Source organism: Clupea harengus, chromosome 22, assembly GCF_900700415.2.
Source record: "Clupea harengus chromosome 22, Ch_v2.0.2, whole genome shotgun sequence".
Lineage (NCBI taxonomy): Eukaryota > Metazoa > Chordata > Actinopteri > Clupeiformes > Clupeidae > Clupea > Clupea harengus.
In genome coordinates this window covers 384,033-411,866 of record NC_045173.1, presented here as the reverse complement: position 1 = coordinate 411,866, position 27,834 = coordinate 384,033, and the positions used below count along the sequence as shown (strand labels likewise).

At 40.6% G+C, this 27,834-nt stretch overlaps 1 protein-coding gene across 3 annotated transcripts; it reads right to left on the bottom strand.

Moving 5' to 3' along the window:
* Positions 1-399: 399 nt before the first annotated feature.
* On the bottom strand, positions 400-15,825 carry znf644a (zinc finger protein 644a). Of its 3 annotated transcripts, none has more exons than XM_031559985.2 (7): positions 15,644-15,825; positions 8,032-8,131; positions 5,343-7,986; positions 1,990-2,487; positions 1,744-1,869; positions 1,517-1,619; positions 400-1,227 (listed from the first exon to the last, which is right to left on the bottom strand). In XM_031559985.2, the coding sequence occupies exons 2-7, from the start codon at positions 8,110-8,112 to the stop codon at positions 1,035-1,037; spliced, it is 3,645 nt and encodes a 1,214-aa protein (XP_031415845.1). In that variant the 5' UTR covers positions 8,113-8,131; positions 15,644-15,825; the 3' UTR covers positions 400-1,034. The 3 variants fall into 3 exon arrangements, with proteins under 3 accessions (XP_031415845.1, XP_031415846.1, XP_012675723.2); XM_031559986.2 differs by having other exon boundaries at positions 5,343-7,941; XM_012820269.3 differs by having other exon boundaries at positions 5,343-8,131.
* Between the last annotated feature and the right edge of the window lie 12,009 nt (positions 15,826-27,834).

Genomic DNA, 27,834 nt, shown 5'->3' with positions numbered 1-27,834 from the left:
ACACACAGAAATGCATATCTGAACTGTAGAGCAAGTTGTTTTGGATAAAAGCATATGCTAAATGAATAAATGTAAATGTATAACCCTTACATTCATTTTGATAGCATAGTCATGTACCCACTAGCCACCCAAATATTAACTATGTAGTTTTGTGATCTAGAGATAACCCTGTGAAAATGAATGAATGAACAGCTTTTAAATATATTTCCAACATTATTATATATAAAACATATAAACTGTCAATATATAAAATACATTGCCAGTTAGCAAGTTCGTTTGCTTTTATTAGTGCCAAGTCTGCTCTTTTTGGTGTACGGGTTAGGCAGCCAAGGCAAGCCTGTTTTTAGCCAAAAACTTCGTACTGTTGCTTTAAAGAAACAATGACCAAGATAGACATGATCAAATCAAATGATGTAATATTTATTACACAAAGATTATATGCTGTACCAGTTGACATCACTTTACGGCAATCATTTTAAAACATGTAGGCCATAACAGATAAAACTATTTAAATTCATTGCTACTAAAAAGTGACGGAAAACATGATGTTTGGATGTTCCTGTGTCACAGCAAGAATATGAATTAAAAACACATCACTGAGGCCTCTGGAAGGTAATTATATTAACAATCTCCATTGGTAATTATAGGGTAAATCAAAAGGTATTATCTTATTTTACAGGTCAGATATGAATTGACTTTGTGCAATTACATTTACAAAGGTCTCATCCCATGAGGTCTTCAGTTACTTCAGTGGGAGAAACACTCTCATTATGTATTATTTGATGCAGTTAAAATAGGGCATTTTGCTTCAGCTGTAAGTTTGACAAATATGGGAACACAGTATTTATCTAATATTTATCTAAATAAATATGAAACAAATGACAAAATAAATTCCATATTATAGTGGGGTATACCATACCATGGGTTGGGGAAATGTGCTCCACGCCACCAAATACATTTAAGCGCCTTTTTAAAAACAGACAATTGAAATATTTCTATGTTTCTATTGATCTTAAGTTTTTGATGTCTCATCTTCAAGTGCATACTTGAGTCAAAAATAGTGAGGCTTCTGTCCTCGTTTCACCGATGGGGTCGATGGGTAAGGATGTTACCTCAACCATGCATGCTCCGGTATGTGCAACACTGGTGTTAATGATGTGTCTCTGTAAGTGCTTGATCCAGTCCTCTTGAACAGATAAAGGGCCCTGGAACACTAAATCACAGAATCTACAAAAGCAAACAGGACATTAAAACGTTGAATTAAACAAAGATGACTTCACAGCCTCTGTAATTGAACCTTTGCTAAGCCCCTCCCTAGAACACTGTACAATCCTACGTAAGCAACCATAACTAGGTGTGGGAGTCTGTCAAGCTTTTGGCACTCTGCTAGCAAAGTATACTGCAGTCACCTACCCACACAATGATTTTTACCAAGGGGGGGGGGGGGACTTAGCAAAGGGTCAATTGTGAAGCAAACAGGAAAAAAAACAAAAAAACAAGTGTGATCATGTAGTACCTGCATGTGAGTCGATACATTTCCTCAGTAGTGTAGGGTAGGGGAAAGGTTTTTTTCTTGAGCCCAGACCTAGACCTCTGTTTCTTTTGTTTGCAGTCATATGCTATAAAGGCATTAACAAGATAATAGTTTGAAATTGTTTTAAATAAATAGTCTTTTAAATAGATTTTTTTTTGGTCAATATCGCATAACTTGTATATTACATCCCTTTCCAAAGAATAACTTACTTGTGCCATCAAGCAGGGCAGCTCTCTCCCGTCTTGCATACGCCCGGAGATGATTGGACAGACTGACACCACTGTGAAATGTGGCATTACAGTGTACACACACCTTTCTGTTGAAATTACTTTTTTCTGCAAAGAAAGCATATTGAAACAATAATCCCTGATGCCATATCACAATCCCTCATCATCATCATCATCATGGGATGTAATGTTTGTGGTTAGGCAAGATCAGAAAACAAAGCAAGTCACCTGAGAGCGAGTCAGTCTGTGGCAATGGAAAAGGGAGAGCAGCTTTCCTTGTAGTTTGACTGGGATTCTTCACTTCATGCGACTTCCGCTTTTTCAGCATTCCAATCAAATCACTTGAAGGGGAATATCTTTCTGAATCTGTAGACTCAAACCATTTGTTTTTGGCTCCCTCCTCAGGCAACCCTTCACAAGAACTCTGAGCATTGTCTGTAATGGATGCAACGGATATGAAAAATGGATCTTTCCTACTAGAAGTCTTAGAGGCAATCTGTCGCTTATGAAAAGCCCGAAGTGTCTTATGAAACTCTTCTCTATTGCTCATCAGCTGCTTCAAGATGTCCAGTGGAGATCGAAGAGTGGCTGTGGAGTAGGCTTTTCCCAGTCTCTTAAGATGTCCCCGCACGTGATTGGACAGTCCAGTCTTCGTCTCGAACCTTACCCCACATAACGGGCAGTTTGATTCAGCCTGTGAATCGGTGTGCACTCGCTCCTTCTGTTCTGCAATCAGAGATCAGAATGCATTAACAACTATGGAATGAAAAGGTCAAAGGTTAATATGGCACATCCAGAAGGAAGTGCCATGCCTGCAATGCAGCATGTTGTTAGAACTTTGTGGAAAAATTGAGAAGTTGTAATCGCCTATTGAAATCAAATTCTAAAAAAAGGTCAAATTCTGCAGCCGTCACATTATTGAAATGAATTGAGAAGAAAGTACTGGCAGGTTAACAAGGAACAACAGCATAGGTGTGAGGAGAGAGAAACAGCATAGGTGTGAGGAGAGAGAAACAGCATAGGTGTGAAGAGAGAGAGAGAAACAGCATAGGTGTGAAGAGAGAGAAACAGCATAGGTGTGAGGAGAGAGAGAAACAGCATAGGTGTGAGGAGAGAGAAACAGCATAGGTGTGAGGAGAGAGAAACAGCATAGGTGTGAAGAGAGAGAAACAGCATAGGTGTGAAGAGAGAGAGAAACAGCATAGGTGTGAAGAGAGAGAAACAGCATAGGTGTGAGGAGAGAGAGAAACAGCATAGGTGTGAAGAGAGAGAGAAACAGCATAGGTGTGAGGAGAGAGAAACAGCATAGGTGTGAGGAGAAAGAGAAACAGCATAGGTGTGAAGAGAGAGAGAAACAGCATAGGTGTGAAGAGAGAGAAACAGCATAGGTGTGAAGAGAAAGAGAGGCAAGGGTTCACATGAGGTCATAGCTAAGGTGTTCCATTACTAGACAAAGTATATATTAGGGGTGGCGCTTTGTGGTTGCTAAATCATAGCTGTTATTTTGCAGCATTGTACCATACCAACCACAAAGAAAAAAATATTTCACAGCAATGATCCCATTTGTAGATAGAAATGTTCTTCACTTTAGCCCTATCTTCATTGCCACTAGATTAGGCCATTTAAGAACAGTAAATGATAGAACACCATAATCAGAGGTCTAAATTGAGTGAGTTCTATGCTATAAAAGCCAAAACTAAATCTTACTTATATTATATTATATATCTCATATTTTGTTGGCCACGATGCATGATATAGGATTTTTTCCCTTCAATGTCTGTGAGGCATAATTGCGCCTACCTGCATAGCCTATGGAGTCATTTTTGTTGTGGAGTTGCATTGTGCACATTTTTAGTTTCAGTCCAAAATAGGGGTAAAAGGAGTCTGAGATGGGGATTCAATTCAATTCAATTCAATTCAACTTTATTTCGCCATGTATACAGATACTAGGATTTTTTTGTGGTATTCTCCATGCAGGCTATAGTATCACCAAACTATCTCCTGCACGAGATCTCCACGGCCGCTACACAAGCGCCATCGGGGATGGGGATGTTTTGTTAACATTGAGTTAGCTGGCTACAAACTAGCTGGCTACAAACTAGCTTATTGTCAACTGGACCATCGGACCATAGCCTTGCCCGTTTCATTTCAATACAAGTTGGGGGCGAACTTAAAAGTACCATTGGGTAACTTGAATGTTACTTCAGTCCCTCCAGGATCTTATGAGGTTTTGTTGTGAATATTGTGGCAAAAAGTGACTGAATTTGCTGTTGGAATTCTCAGAAACTGCTGTGAATGAGTTAATAATGTAGACTAAAGTAGATTAAGGCTACAATGTATGAAGATAATCATTTCTTATACTGGAGTAGCAGGCTCAAGTTGAGTATGCATTATGAGCGGCACGACTTTTCTCAACGGTGTCTGGCTAATTTGACCATGAGGAACAAAACTAGGGTGCTGTCGTTTACCGTCACCTGAGCGAACATCGAGATTTTGCCACGCCCTTTTAGCACGCGTGCTCCGTATCTCAGTCGTAGACACTTGAATTTGGTCTCAAAATGACCGGAATACGCATGTTTATATGTATGCACTACGAGGGTTTCTAAGCTCTAAAACCTTTACCTTTCGAGATATTCAAGAATATTTTTTGGGGGATATTCCCGTGGTGCGCAAAAAGCTTCAAATCTTGAATTTCTTGAAAAAACTTGCGCCGCTCATAATGCATACTCAACTTGAGCCTGCTACTGGAGTATTATTTACAGTAACGTAAAGTACATTCTATAATACAAAAGGTTCAGGTTCTTTAAAGCTAATGTAATCTGTAAAGTAGTTTCATTAAGTTTAGTCTCCACCCAAAAAAACAAAAAGCAAAAAATGTAACACTACATTAAAATGATACTAAGGTTTGTACAAAATCATATCTAAAAATAGAAGTAAATTAGGTGGAACTTGATGGATAAATGTTGAATTTTGTATTAATGCGTACCTATCTTGAACAAATTGACAATTGAGATGATCTTGCTACTCAGTCATTCACAGTAGATCACTATGGTAATGATGTCAACTTCTGTTAGGTGGTGATAATTTTATATCCTGCAGAATGCAGCACATCCATCAATCTTCTCCTTGACTCTGACCTTGATAAGCCATATAGGTCAGTGATTACTGTGCTGCACAAGACGTCAGCTAAAGACAACACAGACCTAGCTCAAATGTGGCTATGCCCTGCTGATGAAAGACAACACTTGAAAACTATTTACCTCCATTCCATTTAGGAATTGTGCAAACCTTAAATTGTTTCCAGTTCATGAAGAACACCTTTTCAGACTACACAAAACATGTTTTCCAAAATTCTTTACTTAATGTTATTATAACCACAAAATGACACAATTAACTTAATTATATTTGTACAAAATTGATATATTTCGTTTGAAAACACCCACATAAAACTGGGCTAGAAATTGAAATAACAAAAAAGTGAGCACATCATCTTCTTGTAAATGTTGGGACAGAGCCACAGGGGGAAAAGCCACACACTGAAACAGGACCAGATATAGATAGTGAATCAAAATCGGTTTTACCTGAAGCTTCTTTAGCTCCTCTAGGAACTGAAGTCATCTTTCCTTGGGTATGAGGATACTTATCCCGAGATGTTACTTGTGGAGATGAAATGACCTGCTGTGCATTGACACTCACCCCAACCCTTTGTGTGTGTGTCCTTGTATGAGTGGAGAAACTGACTGCCGTTTCAAACAGTGCTGGACAATAAGAACGAGACTTTCTCCCCAAATCTGATTCTGATGGAGGTTTTGTTTTCAGAAGCACCTCTGATCTAAGTACACAAACATCACCTCCTTCTATGTTTCCTTCATCTAAAATCTTTTGAGGATTCATCACAACTTTTCTGTCACAGTCTTCCTCAAATAAAGAAGAGATATCCTTAAGTCTCACTTGGTTATTACTGGGATACAAATCTGGTAAGACTTCACCAACATTGCAGTTGGACTTCAAATTTTCAGTTACAGAATTGTGCGAATCCCTGACAGATAGATTGTTCAACTCTTCCTTTTGTAGGCTGTGCTGGTGGGCAGGTAAGGGTCCATCTTGAACTTTCATGCCATGCAGCAGAGAGCTCATCGTACCTTTTGAGGGACAGTTATTTATTACGGGCTGCTTAATGTTCACATGTTTTTCATTGGTGTTTATGATCTCCTTAATGTCTTCTTGCCTTTGAGATGAACTGACCATAATGTCCATTAGCGTTGGTTGGAACATTTCTTTAGACGTTTGGGGAGAGTCATGTTCACTTTCCTTTTCAGAGTTTTCACATTTTTTACGGAGGGTAGTTTTATTACGGCTTTCATTGCCATCAGAACAACCTGCAACACTGCCAGTTCCCCCTTCTTGAGTATATGATCTGTAGTCATGGCTTGCTTGTTCATTTGATACAGCCTGTTGGTTTTGTGCGCCTGTCAAACACACAGTATTTAAATACACAGTATTTGACTCAGCCTCCACACCTTTGGGGCAAATTGCATGTAACGCATCTGGCTCTTCATTCAGAGTTTGAGTTTTGTGCACATTATGTGTCGTCAAAAAGCGACTTTTGTGCTCAAATTCAGTCACTGCCTTTAAGTCACACTTTACACAAGAGCAGTAACGCTTGCCTTTTTCAGAAGTCTTGGTATGCGGAGCACGGGTATTTGGGTTGTTAGTTTCATAAAGGCACAGAGCATGTTGCAGCCTGGTACTCCTCCCTACATCTTTCAAATCATTTAGTTCCTTCATTTCCTCAATTAATCTGCGTCGTCTCTCGATGTGGATCGACCTGTGCTGGAGGAGGGCAGACGGATTGTGAAAAGCCCATCCACACTCCTTGCATATCAGAGGTAGTGTCTGCGCCTGGCCGGCTGCTTCTCCATGCTGCCTCATGTGGCGGTGCAGTTGATTTCTCTCTTGACATATGATGTTACAGTTTGTGCACGGGAAAAATAAAGGTTCCGCGTTAGATCTTCCAGATTCTAACAGCTGTTCTTTACGAACGGTGAGCTCACGCCCTATGCTGGTCTCTTCGGTCCCTTCTGGTTCGCCATAAATAAACTTCTGAATACCTTCAACATGTTCTTTGTAATATTGTCTACTTCTAACCACCTGTGAGGTTTCCACATCTTTGCCCTGAGGCCTGATGGAAATTTGATCTGTATGATCACTTTGACCATTCTGTGTTTTTTTAATCAAGTTCATACAAAGATCATTTGAGTAGTCGGTCCCCATTTCAACAGATGCCATCTGTTTCTTAACGATGTTGGCAGAGACTTCTGCATTCTTCTTTTGGTCCTGATCAAGATCCTCCCACAGGAACTTGATGAACTCCCGCTGAGGGTCCCAGTTAAAGTCATTTGCATCATCATCATAATTATCCGAAGTGCTGCCGGAATGTTCCGAATCAAAATCTGCCACGGTTTCATTTCCATTGTTTTGGTCAGATATTGCTGGTCTGAATACCATGTCCCTGTTTCTCTGCCTCCGCTCATCTGTAGCGTTTGGGGGTAATGCAGAACAACTCTTTTCTGGCTTAGTGTCAGGTTTGGACAAACTGCCAAAATGATCCAACAGTCTTACATTTGGGATTTTGGGTTGGGATGATCCATTCATTTGCTCTCCTTTGGACCTTTCATCACTTGTCTGGGAATCAAGACTTACGATTGTGTAAACGTCCTCAGAGGGATCAGACATTACAACCATTTCCATTTTGCGTTTTCTTCGTCTATGTTGGGCGGGTGATGCGCCTGATGTCAGTTTACCCCCCACATTAGGACCATCATTATCTAAAAAACTTGAGGATTCAACGCTCCAGATCCCTCTGTTGTCATTCCCCTGTGCTGACAACACAAGTCCAGAAGTCGCGGATCCAGAGGTCAGATCACATCCCCAGTCAATATTTGGCTTAACGTCACCCTGCCTTGCAAGCATGCCTTTACCAATAAGCCCCAGCACATTTTTAGATTTACCAAGGAGAGGCTTGTCAGACATTTGACCTGATGAGGAACCATTCAAATGATTGTCTTTCAGTAGTTCATCTGTCTCAGGGTAGACCGAGTTGATAGTTCTTGGCATGTGACCTTTTTTACACTGAACGGAAAGCAGCATGTTGGTTTTGAGAGAAGATGCGTTGTTTATGTGTGGATCCCGAGTGCTGGTTGTGAGAGAAGATGCGTTGTTTATGTGTGGATCCCGAGTGCTGGTTGTGAGAGAAGATGCGTTGTTTATGTGTGGATCCCGAGTGCTGGTTGTGACGTCAGACTTCAAAGCATTGTGTTGGCCCTCCTCCTTCAGCTCCGTCCCCCACATGTGGACCTTTAACTTGTTTCTGGAGGATGATAAAGAGACATTAATGAATGTTAAATTAAACTATATACATTATATATATACACATATATATACACATATAAAGCACAAATGTCTAATGTTCTCACTTTGTCATTATGGCCTAATTTGTGTCGAATTTTGAAACAAAAAATGAACTTAATCTAATGTAGAATATGTCTAACGTAATAAAACATGGAGAATGTGAAAGGGGTGTGCAGACTTTCCGGCTTGACTATCGTTTTTTCAGTGATATTATTCTAGCACTCAACCTTATTGCCTACATTAGAACCACTGAATGTGCCTTGAAGGAAACCAAATGTATTTCACAATCAAAGACATCCTAGCAAGTAGGGTAATAATCTTCTGTCTTGAAATGCGTTCACTTAGAAAGGTCTGGTGCTAACTTACCATGTCAGTTATGCAGCTCTATAGTTGGCGGACAAACCATGTTAGCTTCACTAGCCAACAGTTAGACATGTTGCAGGTGCAAGTTAACAACTTTTTTTGCTTTATTTTACCAAAAAGTTAACGTTATAACCTCACTTTAATGTCCGTGCCATCCAGCACGGAAAATGAAAGTTCAGTTTCCACTAGCGATTGAGTGCACATCAGAGTGATATACAATCTGAGCTGTTCTGCTGCAGAAAATGTACAATCTGTACACAGGAAAACTGTATCAAAAGATACATACAGTATGTTCACAGATGTGGCAGGACTCCTACTGTTAGCTGGCTCGCTAAATATGCACTGTTTAACACCAATCAGAACCACTGTTTAACACCAATCAGAACCTCCACTAAATACTCACTGTTTAACACCAATCAGAACCACTGTTTAACACTAATCAGAACATCCCCTAAATATGCACTGTTTAACACCAATCAGAACATCCCCTAAATATGCACTGTTTAACACCAATCAGAACCACTGTTTAACACCAATCAGAACCACTGTTTAACACTAATCAGAACCACTGTTTAACACTAATCAGAACATCCCCTAAATATGCACTGTTTAACACCAATCAGAACCACTGTTTAAAACCAATCAGAACCACTGTTTAACACTAATCAGAACATCCCCTAAATATGCACTGTTTAACACTAATCAGAACCACTGTTTAACACCAATCAGAACCTCCACTGTTTAACACCAATCAGAACCTCCACTGTTTAACACCAATCAGAACCACTGTTTAACACCAATCAGAACCTCCACTGTTTAACACCAATCAGAACCTCCACTGTTTAACACCAATCAGAACCTCCACTTTCTGTTTTTGTTGATTGAGGTAATACTATCCAAAAACATGAACATTTCTCAAAATAGTAATAAAGATTGATTGCATTGATCTCGAAACACTGTTCATGACTTAAGAATATATTAATGAAGTGCCTTGTATTAATAATTACATTGTATGAATCATGTGCTTATGTAAGCAGGAACATGGCTTTTCTGTGTTTCTGCAACTTAGATTATAAGGTGCTGACACCACTTAGTCTGCATATGTGTAAGAGCTATATGCAGGAAGGAACATTTTGTCTATGTTTGGGTGAGTTCAGAGGAGATAAGAAGGGTCGAACTGTGCTTGTTCGACCCTGTGTAAAAATGACATCCTTGCATTACAGAAAGCACAGTTGGACTTTTTTGTGTCGAGCGTGGCTATTCTGGCTGATATTTGAAAAATGTATGGCGTCAGAGTTAGATAAATCTTAAGTATATAAACCCTGTGCGAGGCTTGTGAAATTGCTTCACTTTCATCCGTGTGCTACGAGTAAGCCCGATTGCAATTGTTACTGAATAAATATCCTGATCTACAACTTCGGAGATAACTAGAGTGAATTTTCACCTAACAAATATATTTACTGTCTACTCACTTTATAGACAAGGGTCTAAATTAGACTAGTCTGAACACCATTTAAAACTCTTTACATTCATGGAAACATTGCGGCCAATGGTGACCGTTACAATGAAATACATACATACACTGCCTTTCCTGACCACAGATGACATCAGTGACACTTATTCCAGACTGGTTGTGGAGGCTGCCAGCCTTCAGGTAGGCTTAATTGAACTGGTTTATTACATTGTTTAAATAGTTATTATTTTAAAATGTCAGAAAGTATTTTACAAATGCTATATTATTTATCTGATTTTTTTTAAACCAAGCCTATGTTCATCTGGTGATTAATCTCTATACTGGTTAGTGATTAGCATTGTTTTCTTATATCTGTTTTAATGCAAAATCAGCAATTGCATTGAGCATTCCACAGCTATTTGAGATGTTCATTTATCTAATGTTTCTCTACAGCCCACTATTAGGCAAGAAGAGACCAGCAGTGCCTCTGGAGTAGAAATGGATGGGCAGGATCTTGAGGTGCTTGAAGAGCCACAACCTTAAAGAAGATCTGGGCTAGCTGATTAACTGTGAGAAACATTTTCTACCACAGCCCCACAAAAGTCAGCATTTTCCCAAGCTGAAGAGGAAGTGAAGAGATACCAGGAGGCTTCTCCACTGCCACTAGAAGAAAACCCCCTCAACTGGTGGAAAGCTCATGAGACAATGTGTCCTTACCTAGCCAAACTGGCTAAAACATACCTGAGCATCGACGGCACTACCTGCTGAAAGGGTGTTCTCCACTGCAGGAGATATAGTAACGGCCCAGAGGAGCATGTTGACCAACTCCTTTTTCTGAACAAAAATGCCAATATTCCCAAATTAATTTTACATTTTGGTTGATGACCTTGCAACCAACTGGACTGGACTCTAGCAGTACACATCTTTGTTTATTTTTCTCAATTTGTATTAAAGCTCTAAGTTACTTTTAATTAGAAGATTATTCTCAGGTTTATGTTACTCTATTATGTCTGCTTTATGTTATTCTATTGTATTTAAATAATTTTAACTTATGTGCTGGGAGCTCAGCATTCATGTGAGAGGTCTCCTATTCAGAGAATAATTACTAAGGTCCTCTGTCCTGAATGTTCAAGGACAAAGTTTTTGTGTAGTTAATGTGTAGAAGATAATGTTGTTCACAGAATTAAATGTGACATTTGAAGTGAGTTGAGCAGTCTTATTTTCCTCATTTTTTGTAATGCCTTTGAATAATATGGGGGACATGAATCGCAATATATCGCAGAATCAAATCGCAATACTTCCTGTATCGCAATATGTTAAGAATCGCAAATAATATTGAATCGTGGCCCAAATATCGCAATACTATCGAATCGTCACATTTTTGCCAATTCCCACCCCTAGAGTTTAGTCAGTAAAAAGCATATTGTGTATAATAAAACACATAAGATACATGTCTTCCTTCACATCTATATGATGCCTTATGAATCAATGAAAGGGAGGTAACAGCTGAGGCAGGTTATTATATGTGTATTATATTTTATATGTATATATGTTAGTATTATATGTATAGGTTATTATAGGTTTAGCAATGCTGTATTGTATATTTATCTTGTATATTTAGTAGGGTTCTTACATGTTATCATTATATGTATAGGTTAAACATATAATAACACGTGTAAATTATGTTCAGAGTACTTGTACAGAGTGTATGTCATGTTATGCTATTGCATAAAGCCAATAAGTTCAAGTGAAGTGTTTATTTCAAGGCTGCAACACGATGGTCAATAAATTTGGCAACATTTCATACCAAACACGTTGACGGATGACAGATCAGATGATCAGATCAGTTGGCGGATGACACAAGCACCGCTAATACTGCAAGTCCCACAATGCACTGCAACTGCGTTGGTAGCCTAGGTCAATTTAGGCGCGCAAGCCTTTGCCCCACTGTCTGCAGCCTCATCACCAGAAGTCAAAGTTTAGCTTGCGGCCTGTCTCTCTCCCCCCCAAAAAATGGCCAAACAAAAGGTGGACTTTGAAAACAGGGGTTTTCAAGAGAGGTGGGATGCAGAATATACGTTCACCAATGTAAAGGGCAAACCGATGTGGCTGTAATGAAAGAATATAATTTAAGACGGCACTATGAAACGAAACACCAAGACAAGAACAAACACCTGGACATGAAACAGAAGCTCCAGAAGGTAGAGGAGTTGAAAAGAAGACTGGTGTCACAGCAGACTATGTTCGTAAAAGCCAAATCACAAAGTGAGGCTGCTGTGAAGCCAAGCTTTATTGAAGTAGCGGAGATCGCTAAAGCAGCCCGACCCTTTACCGAGGGAGAATGTCAAGAACTGCATGATAAAAGTTTGCAACATTGTGTGCCCTGAAAAAAAGGCAAGCATTTTTAAATATGAGCCTGAGCAGAAACACCGTTGCTGATCGTGTATGTGACCTTGCCATCGGTCTACAAAATGGATCACGTAATGAGCACCGAAACACACGCAGTTAACTTCATAAGAGTTGGTTAAGCCGGGGGAGAGTGCTAAACAGATGTTTCGAGTTGCATGAGGACATCTCAAGCCATCTCAATGCGCTCAACCTGCAGCTTCAGGATGGGGCCATGTGATCACTGATATGCACGCTGCAGTGAAGGCATTTCTAACCTAGCTACGCCTGTGGGAAACGCAGACGCTGCACGAAAACCTGGGCCATTTCCTATGCTGCCAAACTATGAAAGAGCAGGTCTCCGTGTTCCCAAGTGCACAATTTGCTGAAAAACTCAGCATACTTAGAGTAGGTTTGAACTGCTCAGTAATGCATTTGCCATTGATGTGGAAAGCGCACCAGCCCACCTCCAAATGGAGCTGATCGAACTCCAATGTAGCGACACACTCAAGACAAAGTATGACTCTGGGCACTGCACAGTTTCCATGTTTCATCCAGACACAATGCCCCAGCTGCGTACCCAAGCTGCTCAAATGCTCTCTATGTTTGGCAGCACATACCGCTGTGAACAACTTTTCTCTTTGATGAAGATGAACAAATCATCACACAGGAGTCAACTTACTGATGAACACCTTCACTCAATCCTGAGAATGTCCTCAGCTCGGAGCCTGACCCCAAACATTGATGAACTTGTATCTAAAATAATAGCAAGTATCTGGCTCAGGCTAATGTGCATCAGAGCATAGCAGAGTGCAGTACTGAGCATAATGTATCCTAGATTTGAAAGGCATGGACTGTTAATAGTTAGATGTTTGGATTTCCATTGAAGGAAATTTGTTTTTGGCAGTTGGCGGCCTGCGGAAAAAATGAATTTCATTGGAAATTAATCTGGCGGCAGAAAGAGAGGCATAATAATTGAATGCCACTGATGTTTATTTTATTTTGAAATTTGATCTCTGTTTATAGGCAATAACTAATAGGCCTAAGACTTAGGCTGCTTGTCCCAGATTCAATAGGCCTATGTTAAACTTAAGTTCATGTTTACATATGAAAAAATATAATATCTTTTTTCCCCCCAATAAATATTGAATATGTCCGGCCCTCGACTTGGACCCAGTATTTAATTTCGGCCCTCTGTGTATCTCAGTTTGACACCCCTGATCTAGATGTTCCAGCCTTGTGGCATGTCTCTCTCATAGTTGAAGCCAAACAAACATTATTAGAATACGTCAAACAAACAACATGCAAGCACACAAACACAGCATCCAAAACTAGAGTAAAAGCTAGCGAGAGTTAGTTGCTTACATTCACAAAACTACAGTTCCCAAAGAGATGACGGTTTGTATCAGCTAAGATAACAAGGAAGGTAACATTAACCTGCATAGCATTTCGAATTATGCATCAATCAAAATAATTCACTGTGCTGGCAAACTTGTGTTGTTAGGTCTTTGTGGCTATAAAACCCCTCGCAAATGCTGTACAGACAAATACTTTGTAATAGAGCGAACAATGACGTATCAAGGTATGCAACTTATGTTAGATAGGTTGTGGGTTAGCAAACTGCCGTTAGAGTTGCTGTTGCGAAGCTAACACGCAGAGAGAAGACTTTTTTTCCCCGAGCCAGCACATCCGCTCCAGACAGTTATACCCCCAATTCTCCTGCTACTATAACTAACATCGCAACAACAGCATTTCGTATGAATGTCTGTGGGCAAGTACTTTCAGGTTACCTGACACACAAATGTGATACAGGTACCTGCTTGCAAGCTAACCAGTGGGAATTAGCCTTCACAAACATTAGCAAACGGGACAAAACAAGAGTGACCTATTGGTTATATGAAACAAAGCAAAACTAATATTAACGCCTTGAGACAATTCTATTGTTTTCGCGCTATATAAATAAAATGTAATTGAAATAATATTGCCCATTAGTCAAGCAAAAACAATCAACCAGTCTTCATGCCTTCCAAATCTTTGAGGTGTCCCCACCGTTGGGAAGCCTCACCAATGTTAACATGTCTCTTCTTCGCCCTTGCCTGATCATTGCACTTCCTTTTGAATTGTTTGTTCTTTGGCTGCTTCTTGGCCATCTTTCTTTCTTAACAATGCGTTTATGTTGTGGAGCTCAGCATGTTTGCATGTCTAGAATCGATGACTGCACCTTTAACAGGAGGGCTCGGCCAGGAAGAGATGTGTAGTCAACCCATCAAGCCAACCCGTATGCTAGGTGCTACCGTACCTTGACTAGGCGATCAGATTCCACCAAGCAATGGATGTGGAGGCTACCTGTCAATTCCTGTGTCATCTCTGATCTCATAATTATGAGATACAGAAGTAATTAATAAATGTTTTCTTGTGATTACAAGATAGCAAATCATCATTATGAGATAAGGTGTCCAATTGTTTTTTTTTTTCCTTTGTGAATGCAATGTGTTTCCGTTGTAAAAGCAAAAGCACCCTTTTGGGGGGGGGGGGGGGGGGGCATACAGAGGACTTCATCATACACATGCCACAATCACAGTTATATAGCAGAGTATACTTACAAATACGCAGAACATTTTATGCATATGTTGTATGGTTATTTTCGTTTAATTTTCGACCACACATTATTGATTACAACAAATAGTTTCAGGTGGGTAGTGCAATTTGTCTGCCTGTTGAGCTCACATCAACAACCCTTCACAGACTGTAGCTTTCATTTAAATGTATACATCTCAAAGTTTTCAGCCGATTTGACCTTTAATGTAGATTGGTTCGCACCGCCCATTTGGATTGATCACGAGACCCGCTAGTTTTCCTCCGTGCACGGTGCTACACCGGTGTTGTAGAGAAAGCGCTGTAGCCACAGTTGAATAAAACCCGTGCAGCACAAAAGCGACCTGTCGAATACGGCAATTTCTACTTGGCGAGATCTACACACGCTCTATATGGCTTGTTGACACAATGAACTTACCACACGCAAGGGTTTGCAAGGCTATATATATATATTTACTGACATATAAATTCCAATGGTACACATCACAGTGAAGTTGGCTAACGTCACCGTTTATGGTTTACACACAAGAATACCTGGCTTCAGCTTCAGCTACCCTAGCTAACGTTAACTGTCCATTGTGATGAGCCACACGAGCGAACATGTCCTCGTTCCAGAACGATAATGATAAGTTAGTTCAGCAATTCAAAACATTGTACTAACAAGATAAGACTTACCTTTCAACAGCGAAAATGCGAACGTTAACGACTTTGCTAGATCATTTCGCAAGGATATGGCCTTACAGCATCTTCCATCCGACCCAACGCCGCCATATTTGCCTGTGATAATTTCTGGGAGGGGCGCTTATTTGGTTGTAGCTATCGCTGCCCGATCGGGACCAGAGACAGACCCCTTTCTCACGTAAAGATGGCGTCTTTCCGGTCTAAGCCAATATCCAGTATCTTTACTTCCGGTTAGCTATCTTCCCCATTACTACCAATCGACAATGGCACAGCCAATAAGCAAAAGGTGTTGTTATTGGTACACCAAACAAAAACAGCCCTAGTTAAGCTTTCACTCGCTTCTCCGTGATGAGGATGGTATGAGTATGGATTCAAGCCATCAAGAGGAATGAATGACACTGATGTTTGTAGCATGCTCTTCTGAAGCAGGGATTTGCACACAACAACCAGTGGCCTGAACAGGATTAAAAGAAGATGTGCTGCCTTCTGTTGTGACAGAACCCCAGCCAAGAAGTCTGTTTTTCACAGATCGAATGAAAGACTGGTGTTTGATGTTTGTCAAGTATTACCTCTGGAGGAGCCTTGTCGTGATACAGATCTACTGGGGACCATATTAACTGGGGATGAGAGACCACAGCAACGCTGTTTTATGTTAGGGTGACCAGATTTGAGTTTGTGAAAAAGAGGACACTTTTGGTTGGATGGATGGGTAGTGAGACGAGCTGAATGAATGGCTTTTACGCTCGCTTTGAGAGGGACAGTGACCCCCCTGCAGTGGAGTTACCTGAAGGCCTAGCCAGTGGTGTGCCCAGTGGCGTAACGTAGTTACGACGGGCCCAGGTGCAGGCTATTATGACGGGCCCTAGTCAGTGGCGTAAGGTAGTTATGGCGGGCCCTGGTGCATGCTAGTTACTAGTCATGAGGCACGCATACACACCATTGGCGTATATATATTAACAACAATGTGTTGGATTTTACGGTCGAATTAGTTACTTTGGCTATTGTATTGGGAAATTACAGGTCAACGAGAAAGCGATCAGAAACATGAACTTGCGGTAACGTAAACAGACGTAAACAGACAAACACATACACAATAAAACAGGCGCTCGGTGACGACCTGACTCCGAAATTATTACAACCTGTAAGGGCTCGGCAGTTTGAAGGATATGAGTTGTGCAGGAAACGTTATTGCTATGTCCCTGTTGTAGTGGTCATTAGCTCGCAGGCAATGATGAGCTATATGACCAGGCAAAACATCTGTCTGACCACTACAACAGGGACATAGGAATAACGTTTGGTGCACAACTCCTATCATTCAGGGCCTGCTTTAGAGCAGAGATTGCTCAGCAGTCTGCAGTCTCTCAATTTGCCAAGATGCTGATTACGGATTATCACTCCGTGTGCACTGCCCTGCTATTGTTTCTGACAGTGGCAATGCGAACGTTGGTAAGACCCCTTCTGAAGAAAAGCAATTTAGACTCTTCAGTTCTAAACAATTTTAGACCCTTCTCCAACCTTTCCTTTCTAAGCAAAATCCTGGAAAAAATTGTCTTTAAACAGTTAAATAATTTCCTAGATGCTAACTGTGCCCTTGACACTTTCCAATCTGGTTTTCGCTCCAATCTTAGCACAGAAACGGCATTAGTCAAGGTTGTAAATGACCTCAGGATTAATGATGACTCCAAAAAAGTCTGTCTTGCCCCTTCTGGATCTGAGCGCAGCCTTTGACACTGTTGATCATGATAACCTTATTGATAAATTGGGTTGGCCTCGCTGGTCCACCTATCTAACTGGCCGGGAATACTTTGTTGCCCTCGGAGACCACAGCTCAAAAAACATTTGTATGACCTGTGGGGTCCCTCAAGGATCCATTTTAGGCCCCTTACTTTTCAGTCTATACATGTTACCCCTTGGTAGTGTCATTAGGAGGCACAACATCAACTATCTGATGATTGGTCAGATGACAACGATATATATCGACAGCGCTGTAAAATATATTCTCAGGCCAATATGTTATTAAGGAAGTTTTCGATGTGCTCAGACTCAGTTAAATGTTCCCTGTTTAGAACCTACATAACACCATTGTACACTGCTCAGTTGTGGTCTAAGTACAGGAAAAGGAGTATACAGAGACTGAAAGTAGCTTACAATGATGCTTTTAGATTGCTTCATGATGCTTCATGTGCCTAGGTGGCATAGTGCTAGTCAGTTGTTTGTGTCTAAGCACGTACCAACCTGTGAGGTGCTCCTGAGACAATTGATGTATGGTTTCATGTGTCGACTGGACAAATCTGAGAACTGTATAGCAGAGGCTCTGGTCAAACCTCTTAAGAGCTGCTATCGATTTACCTCGACATTAAGACGACATTGGCACAAAAGTCTTCATACTTTTTAATGAACTGTATTATGTATGTTGTATCTTCTTGTTTTTCTCTCTTTTTTATAGTTGTATGTCTGTTATTTTATATGGAACTTGGTGTTTGAAATAAAGATTTATATATATCATAGCTATGCAGATGACACCCAGCTCTATATTTCTGTAACACCCAAAAACTACAGCTCTATTGATTGCTTGGTAAATTGCATTTCTGATATAAATGTATGGATGTCACAAAACTTTCTCCAGCTCAACCAAGATAAAACAGAGGTATTAGTCATTGGTGAAAAAGCCGAAAGAGAGAAACTATCTGCACGTTTAAAAATACTAGCACTTAACACTAAGCACCAGGCCAGAAACCTAGGCGTCATATTTGACTCGGATCTCAATTTTGAAACCCATATCAAAAATATAATTAAAACATCTTTTTATCACTGAAGAAACATTGCTAAGGTGCAACCTTTTCCTTCTGTGAGGCGCATTGTGCTACCTCCTGGTATGAAATGCGGCGTACAAATAAAGTTTGATTGATTGATTGACAAGTGGTTTTGATCACTTTGAACCCAAGACTGCCTCTTATTGGTGAGCTGATTTTGAGAAATTAAAATTAAATTGCAGCTAAAGTTGTGTTTCCTGGTTGCTATGGTTATGTAGTTACTATGCTAGCTAAATAGCTAGCTAAGGACACTTAATAACCTTAAACGATTTAAATGGAAGTTCAATTTGCATGAAATGATAGCTAGTTATCTGATGTTATAGTCTCCTCGATTTAACTCTTAAAATTATAATGGGAAAAGGTAGAAACCCTCAGGGTGCCTGTGCAACTTCGTATGAAAGAGTTAATATTCACGAGTGCATAATTCACACATATTAACACGAGTTCATCACAAGCTAGCAGCTGCCAACTGTACATGTACACGTAGCTTACCTAGGTGTGTGTAAAGAATGCTGCTATGAAAAACAACCAGTAGTCAATGTGCAAGCTGCCAAATGAATGGTGATTTAAGATACTCTATTGGGTTTATATATAGTTGTAAATCTGACTCTGAAAGAGTCAGTGCCTCACCAGCCACGAACCTCACCGCACGTCACTCGATTACACATAATACCACTAGATTTAAACATGTTTAGAGGAGAAACTTTAACAAATCATGTAGTATATATTACATTAGTATAGTTTGAACAGACTGCCAATTCCCTTTATTTCAGTGCAGAGAGCTTTTCAGAGTCAGCATTAATTCTAAGGTAATTTACAACCTTGATGAACGCTGTTTCTCTGCTGTGATGGGAATGAAAGCCAGATAGGAAAATGTCAAAGGTACAATTAGCATATAGGAAATAATTTAACTGTTTAAAGACAATTTTACTTAGAAAGGGAAGGTTGGAAATTGGTCTAAAGTTGTTAAGGACTGAAAAGTCTAAATTACTTGTCTTCAGGAGTCTCACCAGGGCAGTTCTGAATGGAAAATACCTACAGTATAAGCAGGGAACAGTTTACAATGGCTAGAATGTCCTCAGACACAGAGTTAAAGATAGTCTTGAAAAACATGGTGGGAATAGGATCGAGAGGTCATGTAGACAATTTCAATTGTGACACTACTTTGCTCAGCATTTCTGTATCAGCCAGTACAAAAGAGCTAATACTGTTACAACAAGAGTTATTAACTGCAGCTTGCTTATTCTACTCATTCCTAACGTTTGTTACTATTCATTCTACAAGCTACATAGAACAATGTCGACATACAGTATATTTGTTCAGTTTACCAGTTTACCGCAACCCCACGCATTGTTTTCTTTCCTGGGTAAAATAGCCCAATTGGCGAGAAAATGGTGACCATGACTAAACTGCCAAAAGGGCAATGGGCTGTTGATCGAGCAATCGTGAAATCTTCTGGTCGACGGACTCTGGTTGTATCTTATGAAAGATTTTCGCGCCACATGTGTAACAGTGTGGGGTCTGGTCTCGAGAAGCTGTATCATCTGCATCCTGGCAGGTGATCCGGGACCATCTGATCTTAAAACCTGAAATCAAGCTGCAGAAGGTATGCATGCTAGGGTTCTCTGTCATGTGGGTAATTAATATTTAGTTTTAATAGTTTCTTTATTTTTTCAATTAAATCAACTGAGTATATCCAACGAACGACAGCTGTACCAGACAGCATTTTTAAATGTTAATATTAACAACCATAGCAGACAGCTGCTAAATTAGCTCGCTAGCTCATGCTAATGTTAGTAATGTTTTGATAGCGCCAATTTAGCTATTTAGCCAAGTACTTGTGAAGGGTAACGTTAGCTCAGCAATCAGAACCTGTTAATGAAAAGTGTGCAGTGTCATGGTGAGTTAAGACAAAATTGAGGTTTTGTGGAAATCCTTTACCTGTGACCATATGGCAACCAATAGCTAACGCTAGCCACTAACTATAAAATTAACGTTAACCTACTGAATGTTGTTTGCGCGCTAATGTTAGTGAGGTAACATAATGTTAACGTTCGTTACCGTTAATTGAAACGCTTTTACATAAGCACTGAAACAAATACATTGACGTTGTATAACCATTTCAGTTCGTTGGTTTATGGTGTTCTTACATTAATGTTACTAGATAGCTATCTAACGTTAGGTGCCTTGATTTGGAGAGACACCGGCGTATCTTATGCTGTGTTCATGACACGCCGAAAATTGAGAAAATACAAGCCCCAACTTGGATAAAATGATTTGATGATGATGGTTGGATTTTTTTGTTCAGAGACTCTTAAAGACATTTTGATTGAATGTTATCCGACTTAACGTCTTTAAGTGTTGTTACTTTATAATAATAATGACTCAAGTAGAAGTAAAAGTAGCCATCAAAATAATGTCTTCTCAAGCAGTGAGTAACTTCACATGATATTCATTATAGCTACTAGGCATATGTATTATATTCAAATAAGGGATTATGCCAAAATATAAAAATTTATAATGCTTTTTTAATCATTGAAGTATTAAATAACATTCCACTGAATACAAAATAATAAATTATAGACTGGCCTATATATAACTAAATAAGCCTATTATCTTGTAGGCCTCTCCAAAAGTGACATAAGCCACTCATCAGAAGTATGACGAATGACAAACACTTTCACCACACTAACGTCATGTTATGTAAAGTTATGGTAATATCAAGGTGAATCCAATATTATGTATATTATACATTTATATGTATCACCAGTGATGGCTGGGTGGATGGTCTCAAATATGTATTATATCCATCAATAATTCATATTGCAGCAACAACAGCATCACACCTGAGATACCTAGTTACAGCAACAACACTATAGAGAAGTACCTACAAGAATGGCCTGATACCAAAAAGCTCTCTCTGTATCTGTCGTTCTCTTTCGCTTGCACACACACACACACGCACACACACACACACACACACAAGGGATTCAACAGTACAGTGGGCCCACGGTTCGGTATGTATCACGGTTTTTGGTAGGGATGCCCCGGTACTGTTTTTTGCCACCGATACCGATCACTGATAGTCTATGAGCAATAACTGCCGATACGATCACCGTGCTCACACGTACCGTTGAATGGGGTGACGTCATCCGTTGCTGAACGTAGCTCTTGTAATGAATGCTGTTGATTAACTTCAAGTTCAAGTTTATTATCATATACTCATAAACAGCATTTATCAGTAATGAAATTCTTTGTGCTCAATGTCCGTTCAACTTAGAGAATAAATAAATTAAATACTGGAGAATGGAGAAAAAGGGTAGAAAAAAAGAGAAAAAAATTGTAGTGCAAAAGATATTTCAAGGACAGTTCAGCATCCTGATGGCATGTGGGTAAAAACTATCTCTTATATATAACTTATAGGGAGTAAAATGCATGTCATATTATGCTCGGAGTGCTGAGTTTAGTCTACACAGCGATTTTGAATGATATAAATTAGAGATGCTCCGATCAGGTTTTTTGGTGCCGATCACCGATCACCGATCACTGAAATCAGTATCTGCCGATCCGATAATACCGATCACCGATCACGGTGTCGATTTAAGCATTCTATTTATTGTGTAGCATTATTTATGAAATGAATTATTCTTAACAACATTGGTTTTGTATTTTAAGTATTTAAATTACGAGACGAGAGAGTATCATGAATTGACAACCATCCGTTTTATTGCAGGGAACATGCAACATTCCAATGTAGAAAAGCTCTCTCGCTTACTATAAAATGTGTAAATAATAATAAATATTAAAACAATAATAAAAATATAAATCTTTAAATGAAAAACACAACAATAGAATAACATGTGCAACATTCCACTCTCTAGAGGCTCTCAATAGAACTTGGAGCTTATAGGAGGAGATAACAGACAGAATAAAGATTAAAGGTGCACAGGAAGTCAGCAATTAAACAAAACATGTATATCTATCTGTATAGTGTCTCACTCACTCAACTCACTCGGAGAGGGGGCATACTAGAGTATTCAAACCTTACTTCTGATTAAGCAGCATCACTGGCAGATTTGCCTTGATAAATATAAGCATCTCAGCATTTTTAGGAGTCAACCTGTTCCTCTTCTCATCTAAAATATGTCCTGCTGTGCTGAAAAGTCGCTTGCTATCTACACTTGTACAAGGTGCGGAGAGGAAGACTCGTGCTGCTTGTGCGAGAGCAGGAAAGCGGCCTTTATTGGCCTTCCAAAAAGCAAGTGGCTGTCCGTGACTGTTTGGGATAACTGGCTCTGATAGGTAGAGATTGATCTGTGATGCTGCTGAGCTGATGTTACCACCGCCGCCCTCATGTTGCTCATCTTCAGCCAACAGTTCAGCATGCATAGCATGCAAGGAGCCAGCTCGTGGTACCTTCTGTGGGGGCTCACTCACTACCGCATTCTCCTCCTCTTGCTCCGCTGCAGCAGCCAGGACATCAGAAAGCAGCCTGCGCACCTGTGGCTTGAGTCCGACGGGGAAATATCGGTCCTTATATCTTTTTTTATGAGAGAAACAAAAGGCAACATTAATTAATTAATGTATTTAATACATGTTGTAGGTCATCATGCTTAACTCTTCAATAAATTAGGCATGGGCTTGGCCCCATAGCATAGCCCCAATTTCCATTCTTTATAGTTGAGATGAACTGCTTTTAAAATCAAATTCAGGTGAGTTTGGAGGCAATGCAAACCATCCTACACTACAGAATAACACAACAGTATTATATTTTACCTTTAACTTCAGCATAGCCCCTTTTATCTATCATGTTTAGGCCATAGCTAAATAACCATATTAAATCATGTCTTTCTCTCTCTCTCACACACACACACCGCGCACACACACATATATACCACACACACACACAGAAATGTGGAGTTCTCACCGTGGATCAAGGAGTGTAGCGATAGTGTACAGGCGCTCAGATTCAATGTCGCTGAATCTCCTCTTGACAGCTTCCAGGAGCGTGGCTTTCGCTGTCTTCACACCGTGGTCAGTCTCTGTTGTTTTCTCAAGAAGACGAGTTAAAGCTCTGACGGATGGTATGACATCTGCAGCTGCTGCAGTTGATGAACTTATCGTTTTTGTAAGCTCGTCAAAAGGGTCAAGCACTGAAATCATATTCTCCACCAATTTCCACTCATGGACGGTCAACGTGGAAGGCAATTCAAAGTCAGCTACATAAGCACATAGGGCACGTTTCTGTTCCAGTAAACTTTTTAGCATGGCAACAGTGCTATTCCACCGGGTGGGTATGTCCTGTTGTAGCCTCTTTGGAGGCTGGTTCGGATTCATTTGTTTCTGAATACTGAACAGTCGGGAGTAAGCAAGCTGTGAATGCTTAAAATGACCGACGATGCGTCTTCCACTTCCGATGACATCAATGATGGCTCGCTGTGCCAAAACTCCCTCATGCACAGCGAGCTGGAGGGTGTGCGCCATGCACGGTAGGCTAGGTAAACGCGCGTCCCTCATGGCCTTCTCCATGTTCCTGGCGTTATCCCGCAGAATAACGTGCACCTTTTCTTGTGGGATTCCCCATGCTTGGAACATGTCTGTGAAAGCTGCAGCAAGTGCCTCCGCGGTGTGCGATCCGGGAAACTCTTGTGAGTGAAGCACCACTTTGGTCAGCTCGAAGTGTTCATTAATAAACTGCGCAGTTAGGCTCAGCATAGACACAGGACAGACACTCGAACTCCAAATGTCACTCGTGAAGCTAACTGCCCTGATGTTGTCCTTCATAAGGCTCTCGATGTGCGTGTAGACATTTCGGTATAATTCCGGCAGACAAACATCAGTTAGGTATTTTCGGCCCGGCAGCGTATAGCGTGGATCCAAGCAGGATACAAGGCGTTTGAACCCGGCGTCTTCCACAACAGACAGCGGCTGCTGATCAAGACATATGAATTCCATTACCTTTGCATTTAATTCCTTTCGTCTCTTGTTGTCATTGCTGTATGGTTGCTGTCGTTTCAATGTCTCTGTTACGGTCAGCTGAGTGAGTGGCGTTTGGGAAGAGGTTGCACGCTCTTTGTATTTATCTGCCTTAACGCTCGCCAACTTCGAAAACTCCTCAAATTCCTTGATGTGACAAGCTTTCAAATGCCGTATGAGGTTCGTGGTGTTGAAACCCCTTTGACGCGTTCCTCCACGGGGAACTACTTTTGAGCAGACGTTGCAAACTGCAAATTTATTATCTTTTTCCGACACCTTGTAAAATTGCCAGACCGTCGAAGCCATTTTGTCTCAGTGGTTTCACCCACCCGCCACCGAAGACGGGGGCCAATGAAATTTAATAACATGGAGAGACAGCCAATCACAAGCTTTTCAAAAAAAAATAATAATAATAATAATTTCTTACCATTGGCGGCCTGAAATGCCTATCTCTAACGTTTTATTGAAACGTCTCTGATAGTAGTTCTCGCAGATTTTATGTCATCTGATCGGCCAAATTTGATCGGCCGTTTTGAGAACGCCGATCAAAACCGATAATGGCAATATCGGCCGATATGGATCGGCGCCGATCAGATCGGAGCATCTCTAATATAAATTACTTCATGTCGCTAAGACTATTATACAGTAAAATACATATCATGCTCAGAGTTGTGTGTTCTACGAATCATACATGCTACGTTTGCCTCAATGAACCTCATTCTCGAACGCAGTTAAGAAAAAGTTTAGAAAAATGTCTTCTTAAGTCCACTTACGAAGTTCCCGGGACAATTCTGGCATTCTTGAAAGTTTTCTTATCTGAGATTCATTCTTAGCTAATAACAGAATTTAAGAACACTAAATAGCAGTCGTAAATCGACCAGATTGGAGTGCGCCTATGTTCTTAAGGGCTGAATTTGTGAGAAATCGTTGGTGATTGCAAATGGCAGTGAATAAATAAATAAGCACTTAACTCAATCACGTGGATATAGTGATAGTGGAATAGAATGGACACATCTACATTCTGCAACAGTACCTCCACCTCTGCACCGGTGAAGTTAGGTCTGCCTTTAGTGGACCGATGTCGGTTTCCGCTTTGACATGATTTTGATCAGTCTCAAGTTGCTTTTGCATTGCCTGTGGATTCTGTGTCTTTTCTTAGGTGGGTCTTACGAAGTTCGTAAGAACATATTTAAGAAGACACGTAAGAAAATGTTTGAGAAGGAGGTCCAATGTTTTTAGTTAGGTGAAATATACAAAAATATCAAGGCATGTCAGACTACCTAAAAGAGTCTAACAGGCCTGGGTCCCCTAAGAGTTAATTAACATCTAAAGAAGAAACATATTATTTATTTATTGTATAAAAGGTTATAATATTGCCTCATAATAGCCTATGACATATTATGTCTTCGAACATTGCTTTGCATTATTGCAGACAAAATACATAAATTATATGAATGTTAAATAATGAATTAACACAGCCTAATAATTAACAGGCTGGGAGGGAAAAATACCTGATTTAATCGGCTAAAAGAATATTCGATGAAAATAAATAATACCACGCAGGGCAAAAAGTAGGCTATGCTTAGGCTAAATGCCTATGGCTTCTTAAGCATCGTTGGCAGGTTCTTTTTAATAAAGAGTAGCATCTCTGCCTTTTCAGATGAGAGTCTGTTCCTGCGTTCATTAATGATGTTGGATGCAGTGCTGAACAAGTGCTCACTCTCCACAATAGTGCAGGGTGCAGAGAGATAAACTCTTGCTACAGTGACGAGGGCAGGAAAACGATTCTTGTTGGATTTCCACTACGCCAGTGGCTGTGCACTCCGAGAGATTGGTGGCTCTGAGAGGTAGAGATTCTATGGCGTCATTTTAGAGTCAAAACTCACACACGCGAGGAAGCGTGTATTCGAGCAACTTTCAGGTTTTCGCGAGCGTGAATTTAGTATGTGCACTCAATTTTAGCAGCTGCGAGAGGAAATTCAACAACTGCGAGCGCAGAGACTGACATACGCTCTCACGAAAACTGAATCTGCTCGCTCGAATTTATCATACGCTCTCGCGAAAACTTTATTTGCTCGCTCGAGTTATGACTTTTGACACCGTGTGGGCGGGAACCAAAGCAGGACAGGCTCTTTTCCGATTGGTCCTGATTTGACAGCAGGAGAGTCTCATTCACGACAACCGTTTACCAAGCTCCGTTATATGTCTTTGTATGGTGAAGACTGATATTCAATGACCAACCGAAGTAACGGTACCCATTAAACCTGTTTTGATTAAATACTAGTGGTGATTGTGGCATTTGACCCACAATAATGCCACAATCACCACTAGTATTTAATCAAAACAGGTTTAATGGGTACCGTTACTTCGGTTCGTCATTAAATATCAGTGTTCACCATACAGAGACATATGTAGCTACTTAACGGAGTTTGGTAAACGGCTGTCAAAACAGGACCAATCAGAGAAGAGCCCGTCCTGCTTTGGTTCCCGCCCACACAGTGTCAAAACTCACGGCCACACAGTGTCAAAAGTCATAACTCGAGCGAGCAGATAAAGTTTTCGCAAGAGCGTATGATAAATTCGAGCGAGCAGATTCAGTTTTCGCGAGAGCGTATGTCAGTCTCTGCGCTCGCAGTTGTTGAATTTTCTCTCGCAGCTGCTAAAATTGAGTGCGCAGAACCTCGCCAAAACCTGAAAGTGGCTTGAATAGACGCTTCCTCACGTGTGTGAGTTTTGACACTAAAATGACGCTATAAGATTCATCTGTGACTGTACCGCGCTTTCGCCACGGGCCTGCTGCGGGGTCTCTTCCTCCATGATTTCGGCAAACATTGACAACACCTCCTCCTCAGCTGGCTCACCTGTCTCGTTGGCTTCGGCTTCGGATCCTTGGTCGGGGCCTGTCTGTGGGCCTACATCCAGCAGATCCCAAAACTGTCCACGCACTTGTGCCTTGAGCTCTTCAGAATACAATATGTCCTTTTATCTTGGGTCTATGATGGTTGCCCAATCAATCCACTTAGCTGTCAAACTCAGCCTTGACATGGGGCTGACGTCTGAGCTCCAGAGATCACTTGTAAAGCTAATGGAGCTAATGTTTTGTTTCAGAAGGCCATCAATGTATGAATACACTGCCTGGTAGAGCTCGGGTAGGGCTACATCTGAAAAATATTTGCGAGCTGGGAGAGTGTAGCGGGGCTCATTGTGAGACAGTAGCCTCCGAAATCCCACGTCTTCGACCACACTGAATTGCTGGTCGTCCAGCCCTTCAAACTCCATAACTTTTCACTGATGTCCTTCGCATTCTTGCTATCACGGTTATACGCGTGGCTGCTCTCTTTGGTGGTTTGTGTTAGAGGGCGTTTCTGCCTTTTTCTTAGTGTCTTTCTCCATGGT